The following is a 19,823-nucleotide window of genomic DNA, read 5'->3' as shown; positions in this document are numbered from 1 at the left end:
GGTTTAGTCAGTAAAAATCACGTTCACAGTGTATCTGTCTTCAAATGTTCACGTCTTTGTTACAAATAAAATGATATAAAATGATATATTTGAGACATGCTATGCCTCACTGATTTTAACCAACTTACCCTGATGCTGACCTGATGCTGAGGATAAAGGTCAAGAGAATTAATGTCCTCAAATACATGTATCATGATATTTAAATTTTGTAATCACTTGATGCGTGTATCATAAAAACCACAAGTCTTTCTGTTACTGTAACAGTGAATTTCATCGGAAAGTTTAGGCTATTACAGCTTTTACTAAAACAGATTTGTATACCAAAGTTTACCTTGAGATCAAATGTTTCGTTTTCTCAACCAGATCATTTCACAGGCGCTGGTGAAGTCAGGTAGAGGTGCATGGTAGTGTTTTAACAGAAGGGCAGGAATGACATGATATTTACCACCATGACCTTGAAGTCCATAACATTCAAAGTACAGGATCAAATAAATGACATTGGCTTTGACAACACCTCATTTTGATCTGGTTTCATCTGAGAATTTTTTTGTTTCACAGTATACTGGTGGCAAAAATCTTGTCTCACATTCCCTTCAATTACTACACTACAACGCACTTGACTTCACCATGTATATTTGTAAACACTTACCATACACAATGTGGAAGTGAAATTCAAACTACCTCTACTGTGAGACCTTTGAACTTTGACCTTTGAACTCTCCAACAGATGTTACTCTTCATTACGGATCGCTAACTTTTATTCATTTTGAGATAATTTCTTCAAAAGTGTGTGAAAAGGTAATTTTTGATAAAACTGTACAATAAAAAAATGCAACAGAATAGTAGTAGTGTAGTCGTGGCTTTATGTGCGAGATACCTTTTTTATGCGATTACAAGACTGAATGATCAGTTAGGTAGAAGCTGTCTGCTTTCTAAGACCCTTACCATGACTGAAGTCACAAAACTGAAGTCCCAGTGTGAATATCTTACTCCAGGAAGATCGCTATCCACCAATTACAGTGCATAATCAATGCATGGACAGTATACCAGGATAACAAGGCTTGCTTCAAGACTGGTCAAGCATGGAATAGCAGTGTTTTCTCTGCATGTTCACTAGAAGGGGGCAATTTTTGCGCCATTCGTCAAAATTAAGGGACAGACTTGACATTTTAGAGGCAGAAACAACCGCATATTCAGGTCACTACACTATGCGCTGGGGTCACCTTCATATGGGCGTATTTGCTTGCTGTATTTGTGCGCGATTTTCGCGCTGTCAGTAACTTTTAAAGGGCAGACAATGGCTCGAAATGCACAATTCGCGCAATCGCACAGTCGAGAGAAAACCCTGGCATAGTGATTGCCAATTCTTCATAGCCAAACCCCTCTTGACATATTTCAGAAGCGTACTTTCCCCAGCTGGGGCAACTACCGGTACATTATGATTTTAGTTTAGGGGCCGTCGATAACAAAAGCTGACGCACGACAAACGTAATTCTTTCGTTTAGGGGGAGGGGTAAAAGCTCATTTCGTTTTGTGTGCGTCAAAATCGAATATTAAGGAACTTCGTCTATTGTTTTCTACATTATGACCACTTGCGATTGTGGGGAAAATGCGGAGCTGAAATTACTGCAGGATTGTGGAGTAAAAAAAGAGTTTCAAATATGAATTTACAAAAGAAACACTATCCCAATTAATGTTTGAATTGAAATTGATACACTTTTATGTATAGAGTTGCGTAGTGCAGAGACACGTGCGGTACGCAGTGCGGTAAACCGACATATTATATTTGAGCGTAAAATGTACGAAACGCGTTTAGTGGAGGTTTATTCATTAATGTGCACTTCCGGTATTTTTTCATGGACGTGTGGATCGGACAGGTGCGTGTGGGTTTGTCAGAAACGGCATCATAATACGAAATTGGTTTGCATAAGAATGTTCGTTTTGAGGGGGAGGGGGGAGGGGGTTTAAAGTAATATGAAGGAATTACATTTCTTGTGCGTCAGCTTTTATTATCGACGGCCCCTTTGCCTAGCAACCTACACTGCACATCCAATCTGGTCAGGCCCGGAAATGGCTGAGATCAACAAAAGAGTAAATCTTCTTTGGTCTAGTAATTTGGTACAAAAGTACTATTATCAAATGCTGGTGTTCAGGTCGTGAAGTCCAGCTACAATAACACCTTTCCTCAAAAACGTCAGACCATCACATACCTTGCTCTACACTTTGCAAAATATTATAAGATCATTATGTACAGTAAGTTTTAGAAATTAAATCTGTCACACAAGAGACACTCGAAAGTAGAGAAGTGTTTACGATCATTAAACAAGCTTTCTTTGATAAACAGATTTATGATCTCAATATGGCCACCAAATATTTAGAAGGATAATAGCTCTAAGTATTGAAGATTTTCATCATTAAATGATTTTTGTTCTGTAGAAGTAGTTTCATATTCTCAAGTATATACTGAAATATGTCGAAATATACCTGTAAATAGATTTGTCTCTGTTTAGTATGACATGCTGTATGGGTTAAATTTGAAAGTACAACTTTTGGTTTACCCCGGAATATGGCCAGTCATCACTATGCATATAGCTTCATAGATTACCTGCCAACTCAGTGAAATTAAAGGAAAGCCGTGTATGAGCTAACCCTTCTCTATTTGTTGACCAACAATGCATGAAAGTTATTGTTTTAGGCAGATTTTATGTAATAAATGCACAGTGAACTTTTTCATCCGCTAACCACATAATGTGTTTCGGGAAGTCGTGATGTCTTCAAAGTATATAAACTTTAATTGTTTCAACTTTATATCTGGGTAAACAAATAATGTTTGAAATGGCCAGTTTAAGCAAAAAACTGTGTGTGCTCCAAACAACAAAACAAATGGCTATTTGTTTATAAAAAGACTATTCATTTCTGTGTCACAAAATACAGAAAGGAGCCTTGGAGTTGAGTTTGATACGGTGTTAATTGTAATCTATCATGCAAAGGAAAACATTAATTGATTAATGAATGGAATTGTGTACATTAGACTTTTCAAGCCATGTCACATTGCACATCCTGAAGGCCTGATTTTACATGGAGATCTGTGTTGTCTTGAAGGAGTCAAGCAGTCCACAATACGCTAAATGACACTACCTTACACAATACCAGCCCTACTGAGGTCATGACCCCTGTGCCCTGAACCAATTATCAGAATCTGTATGTACCAGGTGCCTATTGTTATGATAATGTATCCTTGAGCCATTCAAATGCAGATGACTTTGGAGTGTATGTGAAGTGCTTTCAACAGCGGCAACAACACAATAACCATTGCGCAGGCACTGTAAGTATAATCTCTTCTTTATTTTCAGGGAGTGATTTTTGCCTTTGGATGACTACAGCTTTGGCTTCACCTTCTAAATTCTCTCTTCTACCAGCATCTGCTTTCTATTGTAGTTTTTCTGGCTTTCAACGGGAGGACTGGAATTGTCTCATACAGATGTTCCCTGCCTGTCCTACGTACAGCCATATATATTTTTACTGTTTATTACGCCACTTATTCAGTATGTGCGTCTATTGATCAGTATGTAATCACTCCACACACGTCATCTGCAGTGTGAACCAAACTAAAAAATCCTCAAACATAATAGCAGTAACGTGTTCCAGTCATACCTTGGACAATCGCTGATTGTAAATCACAGCCGACTTCGCACGCAGTGCGAAATATAATGCATTCTACCTGCTCCTCACCATATGATGTTTTATGTTTGTTCATGTCATTGCCGTATATTGCAGTGTATATGATGCACATAGACTAATTTTCAGGCATGCGATTGAAAATTTGGGAATAAAATTATATATTTATATAATTATTCCAAAATTTTCTGTGGTTCTTTACACATTATGTTTTCAGTTAATCTATGTAAGAAGGCGGGCGTGGCTGCCTAATTTTCATCACTTCACGAGAATCACTGAAGTGTAGCAATAAATTTTTACTAGTCTAAACAATTATAATGTATAAAACGGTTCCACGCACAAAGCGGTCAATTATTCATGCCCAGAGTAACAATTCCTCTGTTTTTAATCAAGGTTTTACAGAGCGTATACCTTGTTATTTTTGGTTCTTTGAATAAGCAATGCAGGACTCTAGAAATTTTTAGAAAGCACCACTGTTTAGCAGTGTTCTTATTAGGTTATTTCATTGAGTTCAGTTCAGTTTTCATCTGCTGCGAAACGTCGATGAACGATGTGTTATTATTTTCAACATTTTCAGTTTAATTCGAAAAAGACGGCATTGTAAGTTCATCTATCATACTCTGTGGTAAAGGAAAGTTTACAGGAAATATTTCTGTGATGTGTTGACTCATCGAAACCCGCCAAACTTAGTTAAACATTTACTCGACAAGTAGCACTTTATGGGGGAAGTTCTTTTATATCGGACGTCAGAAGAAAGCCGGACTCGAAATAGTTAACAATAAACACGTATTTATTGAAAATAGTGGAGAGAGAATCATGAACTCCTCACGTTACACGGAAAAACGAACAGCCCCAAAACCGTGTAAAACCTCGCTTTCATTTCCCAAAACGGCGGGAAAGGCAGCAGAGAACTTTTTATCAAAGTTAGAATAAACATGAACGTCATTGGCCAAATTCTCAAAGGTCATGCGTGGAAGCAAATCCTGGTTTTCGATGACGTTCGCTCCGTGATGTCAAACAAGTTTAGAATCCTATTTAAACATCAAGCTTTAGCATGCAAAATACGCAGCTTATGAAAACATAACAAAACTACAACAATCTCAAACTTTCACGACATTCCCCGGCAGGACAAAGTTAATATCGACTGAAAGTCATATTTATGGGCAGGAATCGTGATATGATATTCCCAAAAGTCTGTCCGTGGGAAAGGTGTCGAAAAATAGACTGAAACATTCCGTGAAAAAAAGTTCACATTGTTCAGTATCGTAAAATACACAAATTTGTCACAAGTCTTTCATACAATCCTGGCAGCCTTCCGTTTTGGTCGGGCATCCGTTTTGTGATTGTCCGGCAGCGTTGGAACATCAGATCCTGGCAACTGGTCAGTACTTTCCAGGCAATCAAGCGACTGTACATGTACTTCATAGGGGGAAAGTTTCTGAATCGGACGATTAGTTTTACCCGATGACTCTTAATATCGGCCGATCTTACCAGGCCATCTTTCTCGTAGATGAGTTTGTGAACTTTCATTATCTTCCACTTCATTCGCTTGTCTACATCACTATGTACGAGGACTATATCGCCAATCTGAGTAGAATTAGTTTTAATTCCAGTAGCAGTTAGTCGATGTCGTTCTCTGAGCGCGGTGAGATACTCTGTGGACCATCTTTTCCAAAAGCTAGACTGTAGATAGGAAAGATGTTGATATCTTTCATTCAAAGCGTTATGATTTCCATACGACGGGTCGTTGAACTCCTCATTATCCACAGATATGTAGGGTAGAGTCGTTGACGGTCGACAGTAGAGTAGATGCGACGGCGTCAATGCGATTGGGTCATCCTCGTTTGTAGACACGTAAGTCAGCGGTCTATCATTCAACGTGGCTTCGATTTCGGTGAGTAGAGTGCGTAGCTCATCAAAAGTGACAAAGGCGCGACTCAATACCTTCTTTATTGTTGTTTTCATGAGTCCAATTACACGTTCCCAAAACCCACCGCGCCAAGGTGCGCGTATTGGTATGAAGGTCCAGGTGACCCGATGTTCGGCAAGTAAGTCCTTCACTTCTTGAGAATTCATCAAATCATGATGTTCGTCAGCAGCAGAAAGGTAAATTGACTTATTGTCCGACATCATCTTAGAAGGTAAAGATCGTCGTGCTGCAAAGCGTCGAAATGCCATCATGAATGAGCGAGTAGTAAGGTCTGGTACCAGCTCAAGATGTACAGCACGCGACACCGCACATGTAAACAGGCATACGTACGACTTCGTTTCATTATTGTTCGTAGATTTGATGAATAAAGGGCTAGTGAAATCAACTGTGGTTACAGCGAATGGTGGGACATGATATTTATACGATAGTCCGGTAAAGGTGCAGTTGATGGCTTTTGGTAGGGTTTACCATCTACCCGTCGACATGTCACAAATTTCCGTATGATAGCGTTCACTGCACGCCGTATTTGTGGTATCCAATAGCGCTGACCGAGTGACATGATGATTATTGTTTGGGCACCACTGTGTTCGAGTCGAACGTGATCATGTCGAATGATCAAATTAGTGAAAGGATGGCCATTAGGCAGTAGGATGGAGAACTTGGTAGAAAATTCAATCCGTGCGTTATGTATTCGTCCCCCGCAGCGAAGAATTCCATCGTCATCGATGAACAGTTTGAGTTGTTTCACCAATGGTCCATACTTTCTGTTGTTTCCGCGAAGTGAAGTTATGGTGTCGTCAAAACGGTCATTCTGAATTTGCTTGATCCACTCAGTTTCGGACTGATTTATCTCATCTGCTGTTACTTGTCCACACGGTACATTGTCTTTGTGTTTCAATATTGACACAAAACGACGAACAAGCGCAGTAACTCGCAAAAGTTTGTTCAGAGAATTGTTGTTCGATGGGTTAATAGCGTGTTAAATTCCGACGGGAATTTCAATTTGAGCGACAACTTCAGGTGGCGACTTTATCATTGGATTGTCACGTGTCAATTCAGTGTCCGAGATGTCCTGATGAATCGTGTCACAATCCTTGACAGCAGGTAGAGTAGAGCGAATGTCCGCAGGTGTGAGACTAGCCACGTGATAAGCAGAGGTTTCGTCTAGGTTGAGTTCTGAAGTCTCTTCAACTTTGGTTGTCATGGCATCCGAGCTTGTGTTACTTTGTTCGACGGAGTGTCGAACAATTTGCAGTTTGGCCAATTGTCTCTGTCTGATAGCCATACTGGTCCATTCCACAAGAATGTAGAATTACTCAACTCCCATGCAGTAATTCCGCGAGTGAGAAGGTCAGCGGAGTTGCATGCTGTTGGACAATATTTGTAGGTGTGTTGGAAATTATTAATTTCTTTCACTCTGTTTGCCGTGAAGACAGGCAGCCTTTTCTTGCTGTTTATCCATCGTAGGACGATCTGTGAATCGGACCATAGCACGCGCTCTGTGAAGTTGTACTTCGATGATAATGAGTTATGTACAAACTTATTCAGTCGAGTGGCGACAGCAGCAGCCATGAGCTCCAAATGTGGGCAAAGTTAAAGTTTTTTGTTTTGTGCCACACTTGTTTTAGCCATAACAATTGCTGTTTTGTCGTTTTCCTTGAGGTAAACGACGGCTCCGTAGGCTTTCTTCGTTATCATCGACGTTATCAGTCTTTCCATCAAAATATCGACGATTGAATTTAATACGGGTGCTCTGGTTGAGGTCGTCGGCGATTGGGTACCATGCTTTTGACATTGTTTCGTTTAGAGGTTCATCCCAATATATGTCAGACTTCCAAATGTCCTCAATGAGTAGTTTCGCTTTGATATTTACCGGCGATAACAATCCCAACGGATCACACAACGACGCAGTATGACTGACAACTTCTCTTTTAGTAGTCAACAGGTCTGGTGACATATTGTTGATGTCTTTGTACATGAGCGTGTCCTTCTCAGAGTCCCACTGCATAATACCAAGAGTACCGACGCATGGCGTTGACTTTAATTTGTCATCTTTCTCAGTGAGTTTACGTACAACGTCACTGTTTGATGACCATGAGCGTAAATTGAAACCACTAGAGTCCATCAGTTTGTTGGCTTCTTCGTAATATTGAACGGCTTCAGACTCAGTAGAACATCCACTGATGACATCATCAACATAAATGTCTTGTTTCAAGTCCGGTGCTGTCTGATTTTCGGGATCAGTCTCCATTTGTGTTTTAAAGACAGCGTTGAGTATGAAAGGAATACAGACCGCTCCGAATAATACTGACTTGAATTGATATGTGACGAATTCGCTGTCGATATAATTCGGGTCTGAAAGCCACAAGAACTTTTTGAACTTTCTCTCGTAGGGCTCAAGCCGTATTTGAAGGAACGCCTTCTCGATGTCGCTGGTTAGTGCGATCGGATTTGCTCTGAAACGCAGTAGAATTGAAGTTACATCATTCAGTAACGGCGGTCCCGTCATCAAACAGTCATTCAAACTTTGGAGAAGTGTTATTGCCTTTGCAAATGCAATCGTACACTATTCGGATGGGCGTGGTTGTAGAGTCTTTCTTGACATGTCTGTGAGGCAAGTAGTGACCAAATTCCGTGTTGTCATTTTCGACGCGTTCGATGAAACCTTGATTCTCTTGGTCAGTGATTATATTACTTTGTGGTAGATGCTCACAATGTCAGCTGGTAGACGGCGTATCATCGCGCGTGTTCTATTATTAGCAACATGAAAGTTTGTGGGTAGCGCATCATGATTTGGTTTCCATGGCAACTTGGCGACGAAGTGGTCGTTCTCACGGCGGAGATGATTGTCTCTGTAGGACTCGAATTCTCCTTCTCTTGAGAGCGTTGTGCTGCATTGTGTCGTGTCATCCTTTATTCCAATTGACTCCAAGTCCCAGTATGTAGTTATCGCATTGTCACTTAGAGCATCAATCATGACGTGTAAAACATTGGTCGCAGCAGTAGATTTACCATATTGTTTTGGGCCAGAAAGTAAGTATCCCATCGGCGAATCAACGGCAGTCGGTCCCTGTCCGCGGATAATTTCGTTGCCAACGAAACTCCAGTAGTAGTCAGCGCCGATGAGAGTATCGATATCGTAGTAGGTATCATTTGAGATAGGGAGTGCTAGATGGAGGCCATTCAAATAAGGCAATGTTAGCAAATGAGAGTCAACATGATTCTTTAGGCCCGTAGAAATTTCAGGAATCACAAGTGCTTCAATTTCAGCTTTGTCACCAGAGAGAGTGTGAAGATAGAAAGTTCCCTTTTTCATTGAGTGGACTCGCGTATGCTTATTTCCAAAGGCGGCAAGATCGACAGTTTCTGAACGCGTGATATTGACGCGAACGCGATCGGCAAAACTCTCAGTTACAAATGTACGGTTCGCTCCTTCATAAAATAGGGGTATAAAGCATAATTCAAGCGCCACGAGCCACGCGCAACGTGCCAAAATTCACGATTCACAATTTGCAGTTTAAGCTAGAAATAAATGTATTTTCACTCTAATTCACTTTATCGATTCACCTTCACTGTTAAATCAGCATTTAATAGACACCTTGTATGTACATGAAGTGGTGACCTGCGATATGTGTGTTCAGGAATTCAACATGTGCTAGCCGGTAAGGGACTGGAAAAAATTATAGGGACGGAGGGTGAATTTTCAAAATGATGCTGAGAAAAGTGACTCTCCCCAATTGTTATGCTGTCCCTGTACGTACTATAGTCAATATCAATAACATTTTCTTTGAAAAATATTTACTAATTCATAATGTGACACCTAATCCCACCAAATATGAAGGCTGTTACACTAATATACTGGCAAATAAATTAAATTCAGGTCAAAGGTCATCCTGGTTACTTGATATTTTTGCTGTACTTTCCTCCCATGATGGCCGTCCAGCAAAAATCAGACCTATAGCCATATTGGCTAGCCGTGAATTAGACATGTGCATAATTAATAAGATACGGGATGTTTCGCCATTGGTTGCCTCATGTCCATAAATATCAATGGTGTAGAACTTGTAGTTACTGATTTATCGAATATTTGTTAAATCTAGGTCAAACGTCATTCTGTCGCTTGACATTTTAGCAGAAATCTTAGCTAACATAATCGTCTCCGTCCACTAAACTTCAGACCTCTGCCTCCGTTGGCTAGCCTATAATTTATAGATGTGCATAACTAATGAGGTACAGGATGATTTGAGGATCAAAGGTTGGTGGCCCATACCAGTCACAGTTCAATAGATACCAGCCGTCTTTGGCCCTTACGTAGGATAAGATAAAGCCACAGCTTAGTTTCAGGGGGGGGGGGGGGGGTAGGGCTGGTCAAAGCAAATTCTCAAAAATAATATTGCAAAAAATTTCTTAATATAATCATGGCTTGAGACCTAGATATTTGAAATGTAGCAACCTTGCCATATGGTCTACAAAACTAATTTACATGATTTTGATAGATCAATTTTTAATGTCACAATTTTACGCGCAGTGTGATTTTGAAAAATACTGGCCCTCCCTCTCTATAATGTCTCTCGAGTCCCTGTCTGCATATGCCCCTGGTGTAGAATTTGTAAACACACATTCGCTGGTCACCAGTTCATGCGTTGAAGCCCGAATGTTGATTTATCCATGAAAATGAAGCAATGAATTAAATTGGAGTGAAGATGCTTAACCTCCAGAACGTGAATCGTGACTCGTGAATCCGTGGCACGCGGCTCTTGGCTCATGGCGCTTGAACTAGGCTTACCCGTCAAATACTACGGTAGCGGTCTCAATAGTTCTATTGTATGATGAGACTTGTATCTTGGAGCACAACTGCTTGACGAGAAATGTACCAGAGTATTTTCACTAATTAACTTTGAAGTTTGGCTTCCGCTATCAGTTTGAGTTTTTCGTTCACTCTGACGGTTGTCCGAGTCCTGCCTGGGAGTTGATCCATTTTCGTTAGGGATGGACCATTAGATCTTGGGAGGGGGGTGTTGGTCAAAAACAGAAAAAAATGTCAGAGCAGAAAGTTAGGGGAAATAATCTTCAAACTGGTTTGCAAAATAAAAAATAAATAAATAATAATACAAATGTGTAAAAAAAATCTGCAAAAGTCTTTAAAATCTTGAATTTTTTAGATTTTACCGACAGGAAGCAGCTTTCTGTATTTTTAGATCATCCTCCAGACACATTTTTAGCTCACGTGTGTAAACACGTGGGCTATTGTCATAGCGATGTCTGTCTGTCTGTCCGTGTGTGTGTGTGTGTGTGTGTGTGTGTTAGTGTGTGTGTGTGTGTGTCTGTCTGTCTGTCTGTTTACACGATAACTCAAAAACGCCTGAACGGATTCAAGTCAGATTTGGTACACAGGTACCATATGCTACTTGCAAGAACTGATTAGATTTTGGTTGGTGTGGCTTGCATATTAATGAAGTTATGCAATATTGTTTTTTTCCGTACAATGGTTTCCCTATGGAGACGGTAATTACAGTGTAGACATATATCAAGGAATACTGCACAAAATTGCATGAAACTTTTCACCGATGACAATCTAAGAACATTATGATGATACTGTGAGTGTCATGTCAATTATCTTCTCATTTGCATATTTAATGAACTTTTGTTATTAGTGAGATAACTCTGAATTTCCTGCATTAAACTTGATGATACTTACAACAAATATTGATCTGATATATATCTAATTATACTTAGAAGCATTAGGAAGTGTCAAGTTGATAAATAGCTCATTTGCATATTTTATGAAGGTCTGTAATTAGTCATATAACTCCGTTAAAACTTCCAAATGTGATGAAATCTGCTGCAGATAATGATCCAACTAATATCTAACTGTAGTGTAAAGCATTTAGTAGTGTGACATTAATTAAGGGTTCATTTGCATATTTAATTAACTTTGTAATTATGTATATAACTTTGAAATTACGGCACCCAAGTCAGTGAAATTAGGTACAGATATTGATTTGATAAATATCTAATTGTACTGAGAAGCATTTGGCAGTGTCAAGTTAACAAATCGGTAATTTGCATATTTTATGAAGTTTTGTAATTAGTGATATAACTCAAAATAACTGCACCAAATGTGATGAAATCTGCTGCCAGAACTGACCCGACAGATATCTAATTGTGGTGTAGAGCATTTAGTTGTGTGAAGTTAATTAAGGGTTCATTTGCATATTTAATGAACTTTGTAATTAGTGATATTACTCCAAAATTACAGAGTTAAATTTCATGAAACTTGCTACAGATGTTGATCTGATAAATATCCAATTGTACTGAGAAGCTTGAGCAGTTTCAAGTTAATAATTAGCTCATTTGCATATTTCATGAAGTCTTATAATTAGTCACATACTCCGAAATAACTGCATCAAATGTGATGAAAACTGCTGCACATACTGATACGACATATATCTAACTGTGTTGTAAGCATTTAGTAGTGTAAAGTTAATTAAGGGTTCATTTGCATATTGAATAAACTTTGTAATTAGATATATAACTCTGAAATTTTGGCACCAAAATTTTGTGAAACGTGCTACAGATATTGATTTGATAAATATTTAATTGTGCTATGAATCATTGAACAGTGTCAAGTTAATTTAGGGTTTATTTGCATATTTAATGAACTTTGTAATTAGTGACATTACTCTAAAATTACAGCATTAAATTAAATGAAACGTGCTACAAATGTTGATCTGATGGATATCTAATTGTCCCATAAAGCATTGAGCAGTGTCAAGTTAATTAACAGCTCATTTGCATATTCAATAAGGTTTTGTAATTAGTGATTAAACTCTGAGAGTACTGTGCGAAGTTGAAAAAACCCTGCTACATATAGTGATAACATATATCTCATTTTTCTGTGAAGCGTACTACTATTGATGAATCTGTTGTAAAACACGTGAGCATATTCAGTTCATATCTGGTTAATTTTATTGTATACATTTAGAGTTAATGTATCCCTTATACTGGAAGTTGTGATCATCTTATCTTTTCAGGACTTTTGTATTCTGATCAGTTGAAAATTATAAAATTTTAGAGCCTGTTTTCTACTTGTTTCCTGCGTACAAACCAAGCAGGTACTTTAGGTAAAACATTAAAACTATGGTATGGTTGTAAAGACAGTAAGTTATATTTGCCTTTTAAGATCAAGGTGAAAAGATGCAGGCCACATCAGGTTCATTTTTTCACGGCATTTTATTGAAATGATGAATGCAAGAATGGGTGAACAAGTAGAAACACTTCAATAATGATAAAACAACATATCAAGTCATTATGTATTATTTTGCTTTTAAAAAGGCATTTTCAGTTCTTTTTTCTCAAAAAACAGCCTTAAAAACAACAGCAACACATGTTTTAACATTCAACAATACACTACGTAGAATGCCACCAATCCAACAAATCCAAACACAAAAACAAACAAAAGGGTTGAACTTTGAAGGTTTCTCTATAGCAAATACTGAATAAATCTGCATGACTAATCGTTTGTGTGTAGAAAATGCTAAATGACAATTATCTGAAGAATTTTTCCACCACAAAAAAGAGCATGACTTATGTAGCAAATTTCAAAGAAATTGGACAAGCCCTTTCAGAGAATACAGATATTTTGACCATAAATGGCATAAACTGCCCTAAAATGCAAATATTGAAATTTCACCACATCTATACACATCCAATCAATTTGGACATGCTGCTACAGAAAAATAGATGTTTTGATTGAAAAAGGGCAAAAATTGACCCCCCAAAAAACCCCCACAAATATGCAAATTTCACTATATTTTGCAAACAGCTTCTCAGCTTGTCAAAATCAATTGTAAATCATGAGATACGCATGATGTTTGGCAGGGTTAATGTAGGCATTTCACCACGCGGTAGAAAGGGAAGCCTGGAAACCCAAATAGTCAGTTTTCAAAACTATAGGAAGCTACTGAGGAGCAAGAAGACCATGTTTCAGAGGAAGATGTGTAATCTGAAAAAATACTCCCCAAGTGCCACCAAATAACACCATTTTAATCTCTATTTTTCAAAAGCTCCAATGGCAGCAGGGGGGGGACACCCCCCTCCTGACCTCCCCCCGAGACCGCTTGTGGTGCTTTGCACCACATCTTCGCCCTCTTGTAAAAAATCTTACAGAGGGAAACTCATTGCTAACATTGTCTTTTTTCTGATTTGTCTCATTTATATGAATCATCTGTTCAGAATAGTTTACAGAACCAGGAGTGATGGATGGACTGTCATTGGTTGTGCAAAGATCAGTCACCGATTCCACCACTTCTTCATTTCCTTCTGTTCAAGTGTTAGGCAGTACTGTTGGACATTTAGTGCGCAATATGATCTGCAACATTTCGCGAAATCTATCAGCAATATAAATCACTAGGCCATATGTATGTTGGGGTTACAGCACGCAATCTTATTTGCACTAGTGTTATGGAATTACATTGTATCCTCAGACGGCGCCGAACTAAAAAAATTATAAATCTGAAAATTTACTCAAAAAAACAAATTAGCACAGCTTTTCTCATTTGGAATTTTTTTTTTAGAAATTTACAATTTTAAAAAAAAATTCACAATTTCATTATAACCACCCCCTCCCAAGATCTAATGGTCCGTCCCTTATGAAAACATGACAAAACTACTCAACAATCGCAAACTTTCACGACACACTTCAGGTACAAGAAAGTCAGCTGTGCTTAGCATATTCATTCATTTTGCATGAGAGTACGGTGAAAGCCAGCCGAAAATGAACGATGAAATTGATCTAAACGTTACATCACTTAATGTAAATGGTTTGTAAAATTATTTTAAAATTTTACTACAGCATCTTTACTTGTAGTTAAGTTGCAGCAAATTCAGACGGGTACCTGGTAGTGTTATTTCATAGTATTACACCTCACTCATTCAGCGTGCGCTGCTATTGGTTAAACACGACTCACGTGACATGTAAAAGAACGTGATGATGCCCTCTGCGAATGTGATGATGCCCTCTCCGAACTTGATGATGCCCTCTGCATTTGATATTACATGGATGACGTCATTTTACTTACTGCGCATCCTTTCTGCGCAAAACAAATTGTCGTTCGCTTGTTGTACTTTGCAGTCGGCAACTTATGGCTGCGAAACGTCATGCAGACCAGTCAGCGGCACAATTAGACGATATTTTGTATTTCCAAGTAAACAGCAAACGAACGAAAATGGCAACAAGGAATGCAATTTCTTTGTTCAGCGACTATGCAAGCAACAAATTTGGATACGCCACCGAGGAGATCGGCAAACTTTAGCGGCAACCCTAGACTCGGCAATGACAACAGTTTACGTTGCTGCGAAAACGAGCCCTGCCACTCCTTGACGTGTTCTGCTGGGAGTGGGGCCTACCACTCCAATGACCAAGCTACCCGTGTGGCAGAGGCTACGGATTCGCAGCAACAGTTTACGCTGAAGTCCGGACTCAGAAGGTGGATTGTACTCGAAGAAGTCTTTGTGTTTTTGTTTCTTTGCATGTTTGATGTTCGGTGTAATAAAAATAATAACACATGAGAGCGAGGGCAATATCACGATTTTTTGCCTGCCCTCGGGCTGGTGCCCTCGCTCTCATGTGTTATTATTTAAATAGTTACAGTCATTGTTGAAATAAAGCACTAAAACCAGTCAGCCAGTGGGAATTGATTAGTGTGTGTGTATGTGGGTGGTTTTGGAAGAAAATGAAGCAACCATTGGTAAAATATTAGGTCTCTTTTTAGTCCCCACGGACACCGTCCGAGGGGACTTATAGGTTTGGTCATGTCCGGCCGGCCGTGCGTGCGTCCGTCTGTTCACGCAGATATCTCAGAGAAGTCTTAAGCGATTTCATTCAAACTTAGAATAAGGATTATTACCCATGCCATACATATGCACGTCGATTTGTTTTGTGATCTGATCAAATATAGCCGTGTGGCACCATTTTATTTCCTGTATTTGATGTCGGTGCGTATGTTCACGCAAATTTCTCAGTGATGCTAGAAGCGATTCCATTTAAACTTGGTACTTTGATTACTCCATATGTTATACATATGCACATAGACTTTTGTTTTGATCCGGTCTAAAATGGTTGAGTGGCGACCATTTTGTTTCCTATATTTGGCGACTGTTTGTTCGTTCACGTAAATTTCTCAGCGATGCCAGGCGCGATTGCATTGAAAGTTGGTACATATATTGATCCCTAAGTCATATATATGCACGCCGATTTTTGTAATGATTTGATCAAAAATGGCTGTGAGACGGCCGTTTTCTTTCCTGTTTTTGATATCCTTCCACTTGGTTGCCAGGAATGATCCACAGGGTTCAAAATGGTATTAATAAATGCTATGTCCATGCATAGGGGATCATTGGTGCAGATATCTGAGATATGCCTGTACCAATTCTTTTTAAACTTGGTACAAGGATACTACACTATCACATACATATGCAGGTCCATTTATATTGGTGTGGCATGCATAATTAGTGCTAATTTGCATAATTCGGGATTAGAGCGCTGTTTCTGGTACGACTGTGCCAAATTTGATGAAACTTTGTGCAGATGTTTTTCACACGGAGTTCTTATATCAGTCAATGACATTATCAGTATTGCATCAATTAATTCAATTAAATGCTAATTTGCATATTTAATGATTTTTGTAATTAGGGTGATGTCTAGAAATACTGCAACAGATTTAATAAAACAAATGGTACAAATCTTCAGCACACAGCCCTACAATAGTGTACAAAGACGCTTAGCAGTATCATGTTAATAAATTGCTAATTTGCATATTTCATTATTTTTCCTAATTAGTGGGCTATCTCCAGAAATACTGCTTTAAATTTTATTAAATGTGGTGCAGATGTTGAACTGGCAGTATTATAATACTATGTGAACACATCAATTAATTGCTAATTTACATATTTAATGAACTTTCATAATTATTGTGATATGTCTAGTAGTGCTGAATCAAATTTAATAAAACATGGTACAGATTTTGTTCCTCCGGTAGTCTAATGGAGTGTAAAGATATGTATCAGTTTCTTATCAAATAATTGCTTATTTGCATATTTAATGAATTTTCGTAATTAGGCTGATATGTCAAGAAATAGTTCAACAAATTTCATGAAACTTGGTACAGATGTTGAGCTCCAATTGCTGTAACAGTGAATAAAGACATTTATCTGTATCATGTTAATAAAGTTTTAATTTGCATATGAAATGAACTTTCCAGATATGCTGCATATGTGATATGTCCAGATATGCTGCATCACTTTGATGAAACATGGTTCTGTAGTTGACCTTTTAGTACTGTAATACTGTGAGAAGACTTGAAGAAGTATCATGTCAATTAATTACTAATTTGCATATTTGATGAACTTTCATATTAATATGAAATGTCTAGAAGTGTTGCATCAAGTTTGATGCAACGTGATACGGATGTAAATCTTCCAGTAGTGTAATGACGTGCAATGTTATGTAACAGTATCATGGTACAGATGTTAATCTCACAGTACTGTAATACTGTGTGAAGACATTAAGAAGCATCATGTCAATTAATTGCTAATTTGCAAATTTGATGAACTTTCATAATTAGTGTAATATGTCTAGAAGCGCTGAATCGAATTTAATGAAATGTGGTACGTATATTTATCCTCCAATAGTGTAATGGCGTGTAAAGATATGTAGCAGTATCATATCAATTAACTGCTGATTTGCATATATTATTAATTTTCGTAATTAAGGCCAGTATACCGAGAAATGGTTCATCAAATTTCATGTAACTTGGTACAGATGTTGTGCTCTCATTGCTTTAACAGTGAATAACGATGTTTATCAGCGCCATGTTGATACATATCAATATGCGTAATTAATGAACTTTCCCTGATTTCAGTGATATGTCCAGAAATACTACATCAAATTTGATGAAACATGGTATAGATGTTGATCTCACAAGTGCTGTAATACAATTCAGTGCACGTGACACTTAGCAGTGTTATTTAAAGTAATTGCTACTCTGCATACATAATAAATTTTTGTTTTAGTTTGTATGCCCAGAAGCACTGCATCAATTGTACGAAATGTGATACAGGTGATAATCTGTCAGTGTTATAATTGAATAAAAAATGATTTGCAACATCCTGTCAATTAATTACTACTTGAATTATATTTGTAATTAGGGTGGCAGCCCAAATCTGTTTTACAATTTCATCACCATGGAGCTCATTCTCAGCCATTAAGCCTCATCTGTATTGCAGTATTTTTAATCACAGATCCACTCTCTCCGAGGACCTGTAATCAAATTACCAATTAACAAGTGGGGACTGTGTCATCAATGATGACTTGTTAACCATACCTTTTGTGCTGAAGCAAAGACAAGACTACAGCTTGATCTGACTCATCTGCTATATAATGTGACAATAGGGCGGTATAGCAATATCATGCAATTGCATGTATCTAACGTGCACCAGACATACAGACAGTATCGTCCCTGGTGTATGTTTTATTATGGACCGGGTTAATATACAGTCCTTTGATCAGTACCACTACTGAGGCAAATTCAGGAACAATTAAGGTCTCAAAGCAATTAAGCAAATGCGATAATTAACATTTAAATCAATTTCATCATTCATCTTAAAATAATTGACAATTGCATAGAACTTCCCCAACCACATTTGGAAATAAGAAATAAGTATTATCAAACAAATTAGGGAGTGTATTAACCCACATACATTACACTCTTGCTGTCTGTACTTGTAATACATATTGTGCTTATCCATTGAAATGGTACATGTGTTTACTGTGCAAAAAAAAGATAAATTGTGGTCAGACAGACAAATGTTTTAGAGTTGACGTACAGGTGTATCCGTCTAGGTATATCCGGGCTCAAGTGACACACCCATCAATGCAAAAAAGCTGAAATACTTGGGGACTCATTAATTCTTTAAAAAGTAATGAAAATCATGGTTGATTTAGGCCTTTAAAGGGACAAAGTCGCCCATTTTTCATGAATTTTGTTTGATACGAGATACTACTTTTATTGTTTGACATGTTGAAAGATACTGAATGAATGGGTGACCATGCATATATTTGTCCCTGGTTTTAGTCAAATTGAATGAAACCAGCGCGAAAATGAATTAATGGTCATGACCATTAATTCATTTTCGCGATAGTTTCTTGTACCGTGTATCTTTCAACATGTCAAACACTATACGTAGTATCTCGTATCAAACAAAATTCATGAAAAATAGGCGACTTTGTCCCTTTAAGATAGTACCGGTATGCTCCTCAGAAGTGAAAGACTTAAACTTTTGCTCAAACTTTCCTCAAGGAATCGTTCAATTGTTCTATTTCAAAATCACGAATAAAAATCAGGGGTCACCATGCAAATCTTAGTATTAGAGAATAAGAGTATTAGAAAAGCAATTTACCCAAGATTATATTTACCCACATTTGAAACTCAAAATTGCCGCCATCTCTGTGTTAACTCTTTGTGGAAAAATAAAAGTTCCGATTTTCAAAAAACTGAAACGATCGATGAAGGTTTTTCTTTCTCCAACAGTTACAAGTGGTAGATAAGAAAAGAATTGGAAAAGTTTGAGAGTCCAAATATCTGTCCCCGAGGCGCATTCTACCTTAAGAAATCTGAACTATGATTACCGTTTGTACACATCTGTCTAGTACTAACTGGCAATGCATATCTTTTGTCATCAGGTTCTTTTTTTAACAACTCGTAACCTTGAAGGGATCAACACCAGGAGCTTGTGCCATGACGGTACACAGCCTCCTTCAGCTGCTCAGTGTCAGCATTGTCCTGGGAACGGCATCGGCTCAAATTCCGGATTATCCAGATTATGGAAGTGAGTTTCGTCTTCTATCACTTTTACCAGTGAAAATTATTTGATAAGCAATTTAGGTGGGACTTTTTATGCCAATGCAGACATGGAGCAAGACGTTAACCCTTTGAATGCAAATAAAGTCGATTTTTGAAGACTTTATAAAATATACCTTAGTCAATTTTTTCACATTTTTTGGTCAAATTTTGATAAGAAACTGAAGACAATGTAATGTGATGTCCATTTGGTAAAACATTATCAAAATTATAATAGAAAAATTCATAAATATTGGTAAAATGTTTCACTAAAGTTTTGGTCGGAAAAATTACAGTATTCAAGTTTTCTCTTTCTG

The 19,823-nt window shown here is 38.0% G+C and overlaps 3 protein-coding genes across 3 annotated transcripts in view; 1 reads left to right on the top strand and 2 right to left on the bottom strand.

Moving 5' to 3' along the window:
• Nucleotides 1-3,273: 3,273 nt before the first annotated feature.
• Nucleotides 3,274-19,823, top strand: part of LOC139118771 (fibropellin-1-like) — a 53,970-nt gene continuing 37,420 nt past the window's right edge. Inside the window, exons 1-2 of the mRNA XM_070682222.1 lie at nucleotides 3,274-3,325; nucleotides 19,350-19,495. Of these exons, the coding sequence (XP_070538323.1) occupies nucleotides 19,405-19,495 (91 nt within the window). The 5' untranslated portion in view covers nucleotides 3,274-3,325; nucleotides 19,350-19,404. The remainder of the gene's footprint in view (nucleotides 3,326-19,349; nucleotides 19,496-19,823) is intronic.
• Nucleotides 4,936-5,811, bottom strand: LOC139118063 (uncharacterized). Its single transcript, XM_070681358.1, has one exon. It carries the CDS (start codon nucleotides 5,809-5,811, stop codon nucleotides 4,936-4,938), a length of 876 nt encoding a protein of 291 aa, XP_070537459.1.
• Nucleotides 7,233-8,117, bottom strand: LOC139118062 (uncharacterized). Its single transcript, XM_070681357.1, has one exon. The coding sequence runs from the start codon at nucleotides 8,115-8,117 to the stop codon at nucleotides 7,233-7,235; it is 885 nt and encodes a 294-aa protein (XP_070537458.1).

The sequence above is a fragment of the Ptychodera flava genome, chromosome 19 (assembly GCF_041260155.1).
Source record: "Ptychodera flava strain L36383 chromosome 19, AS_Pfla_20210202, whole genome shotgun sequence".
NCBI classification, from domain to species: domain Eukaryota; kingdom Metazoa; phylum Hemichordata; class Enteropneusta; family Ptychoderidae; genus Ptychodera; species Ptychodera flava.
Note: the sequence above shows the minus strand (reverse complement) of the source record. Positions and strands in the feature narration are given on the sequence as shown.

Excerpts from the sequence above, each read along its gene's own strand:
- LOC139118063 (XM_070681358.1), bottom strand. The coding sequence starts at position 5,811 with ATGATGTCGGACAATAAGTCAATTTACCTTTCTGCTGCTGACGAACAT.
- LOC139118062 (XM_070681357.1), bottom strand. The coding sequence starts at position 8,117 with ATGACGGGACCGCCGTTACTGAATGATGTAACTTCAATTCTACTGCGT.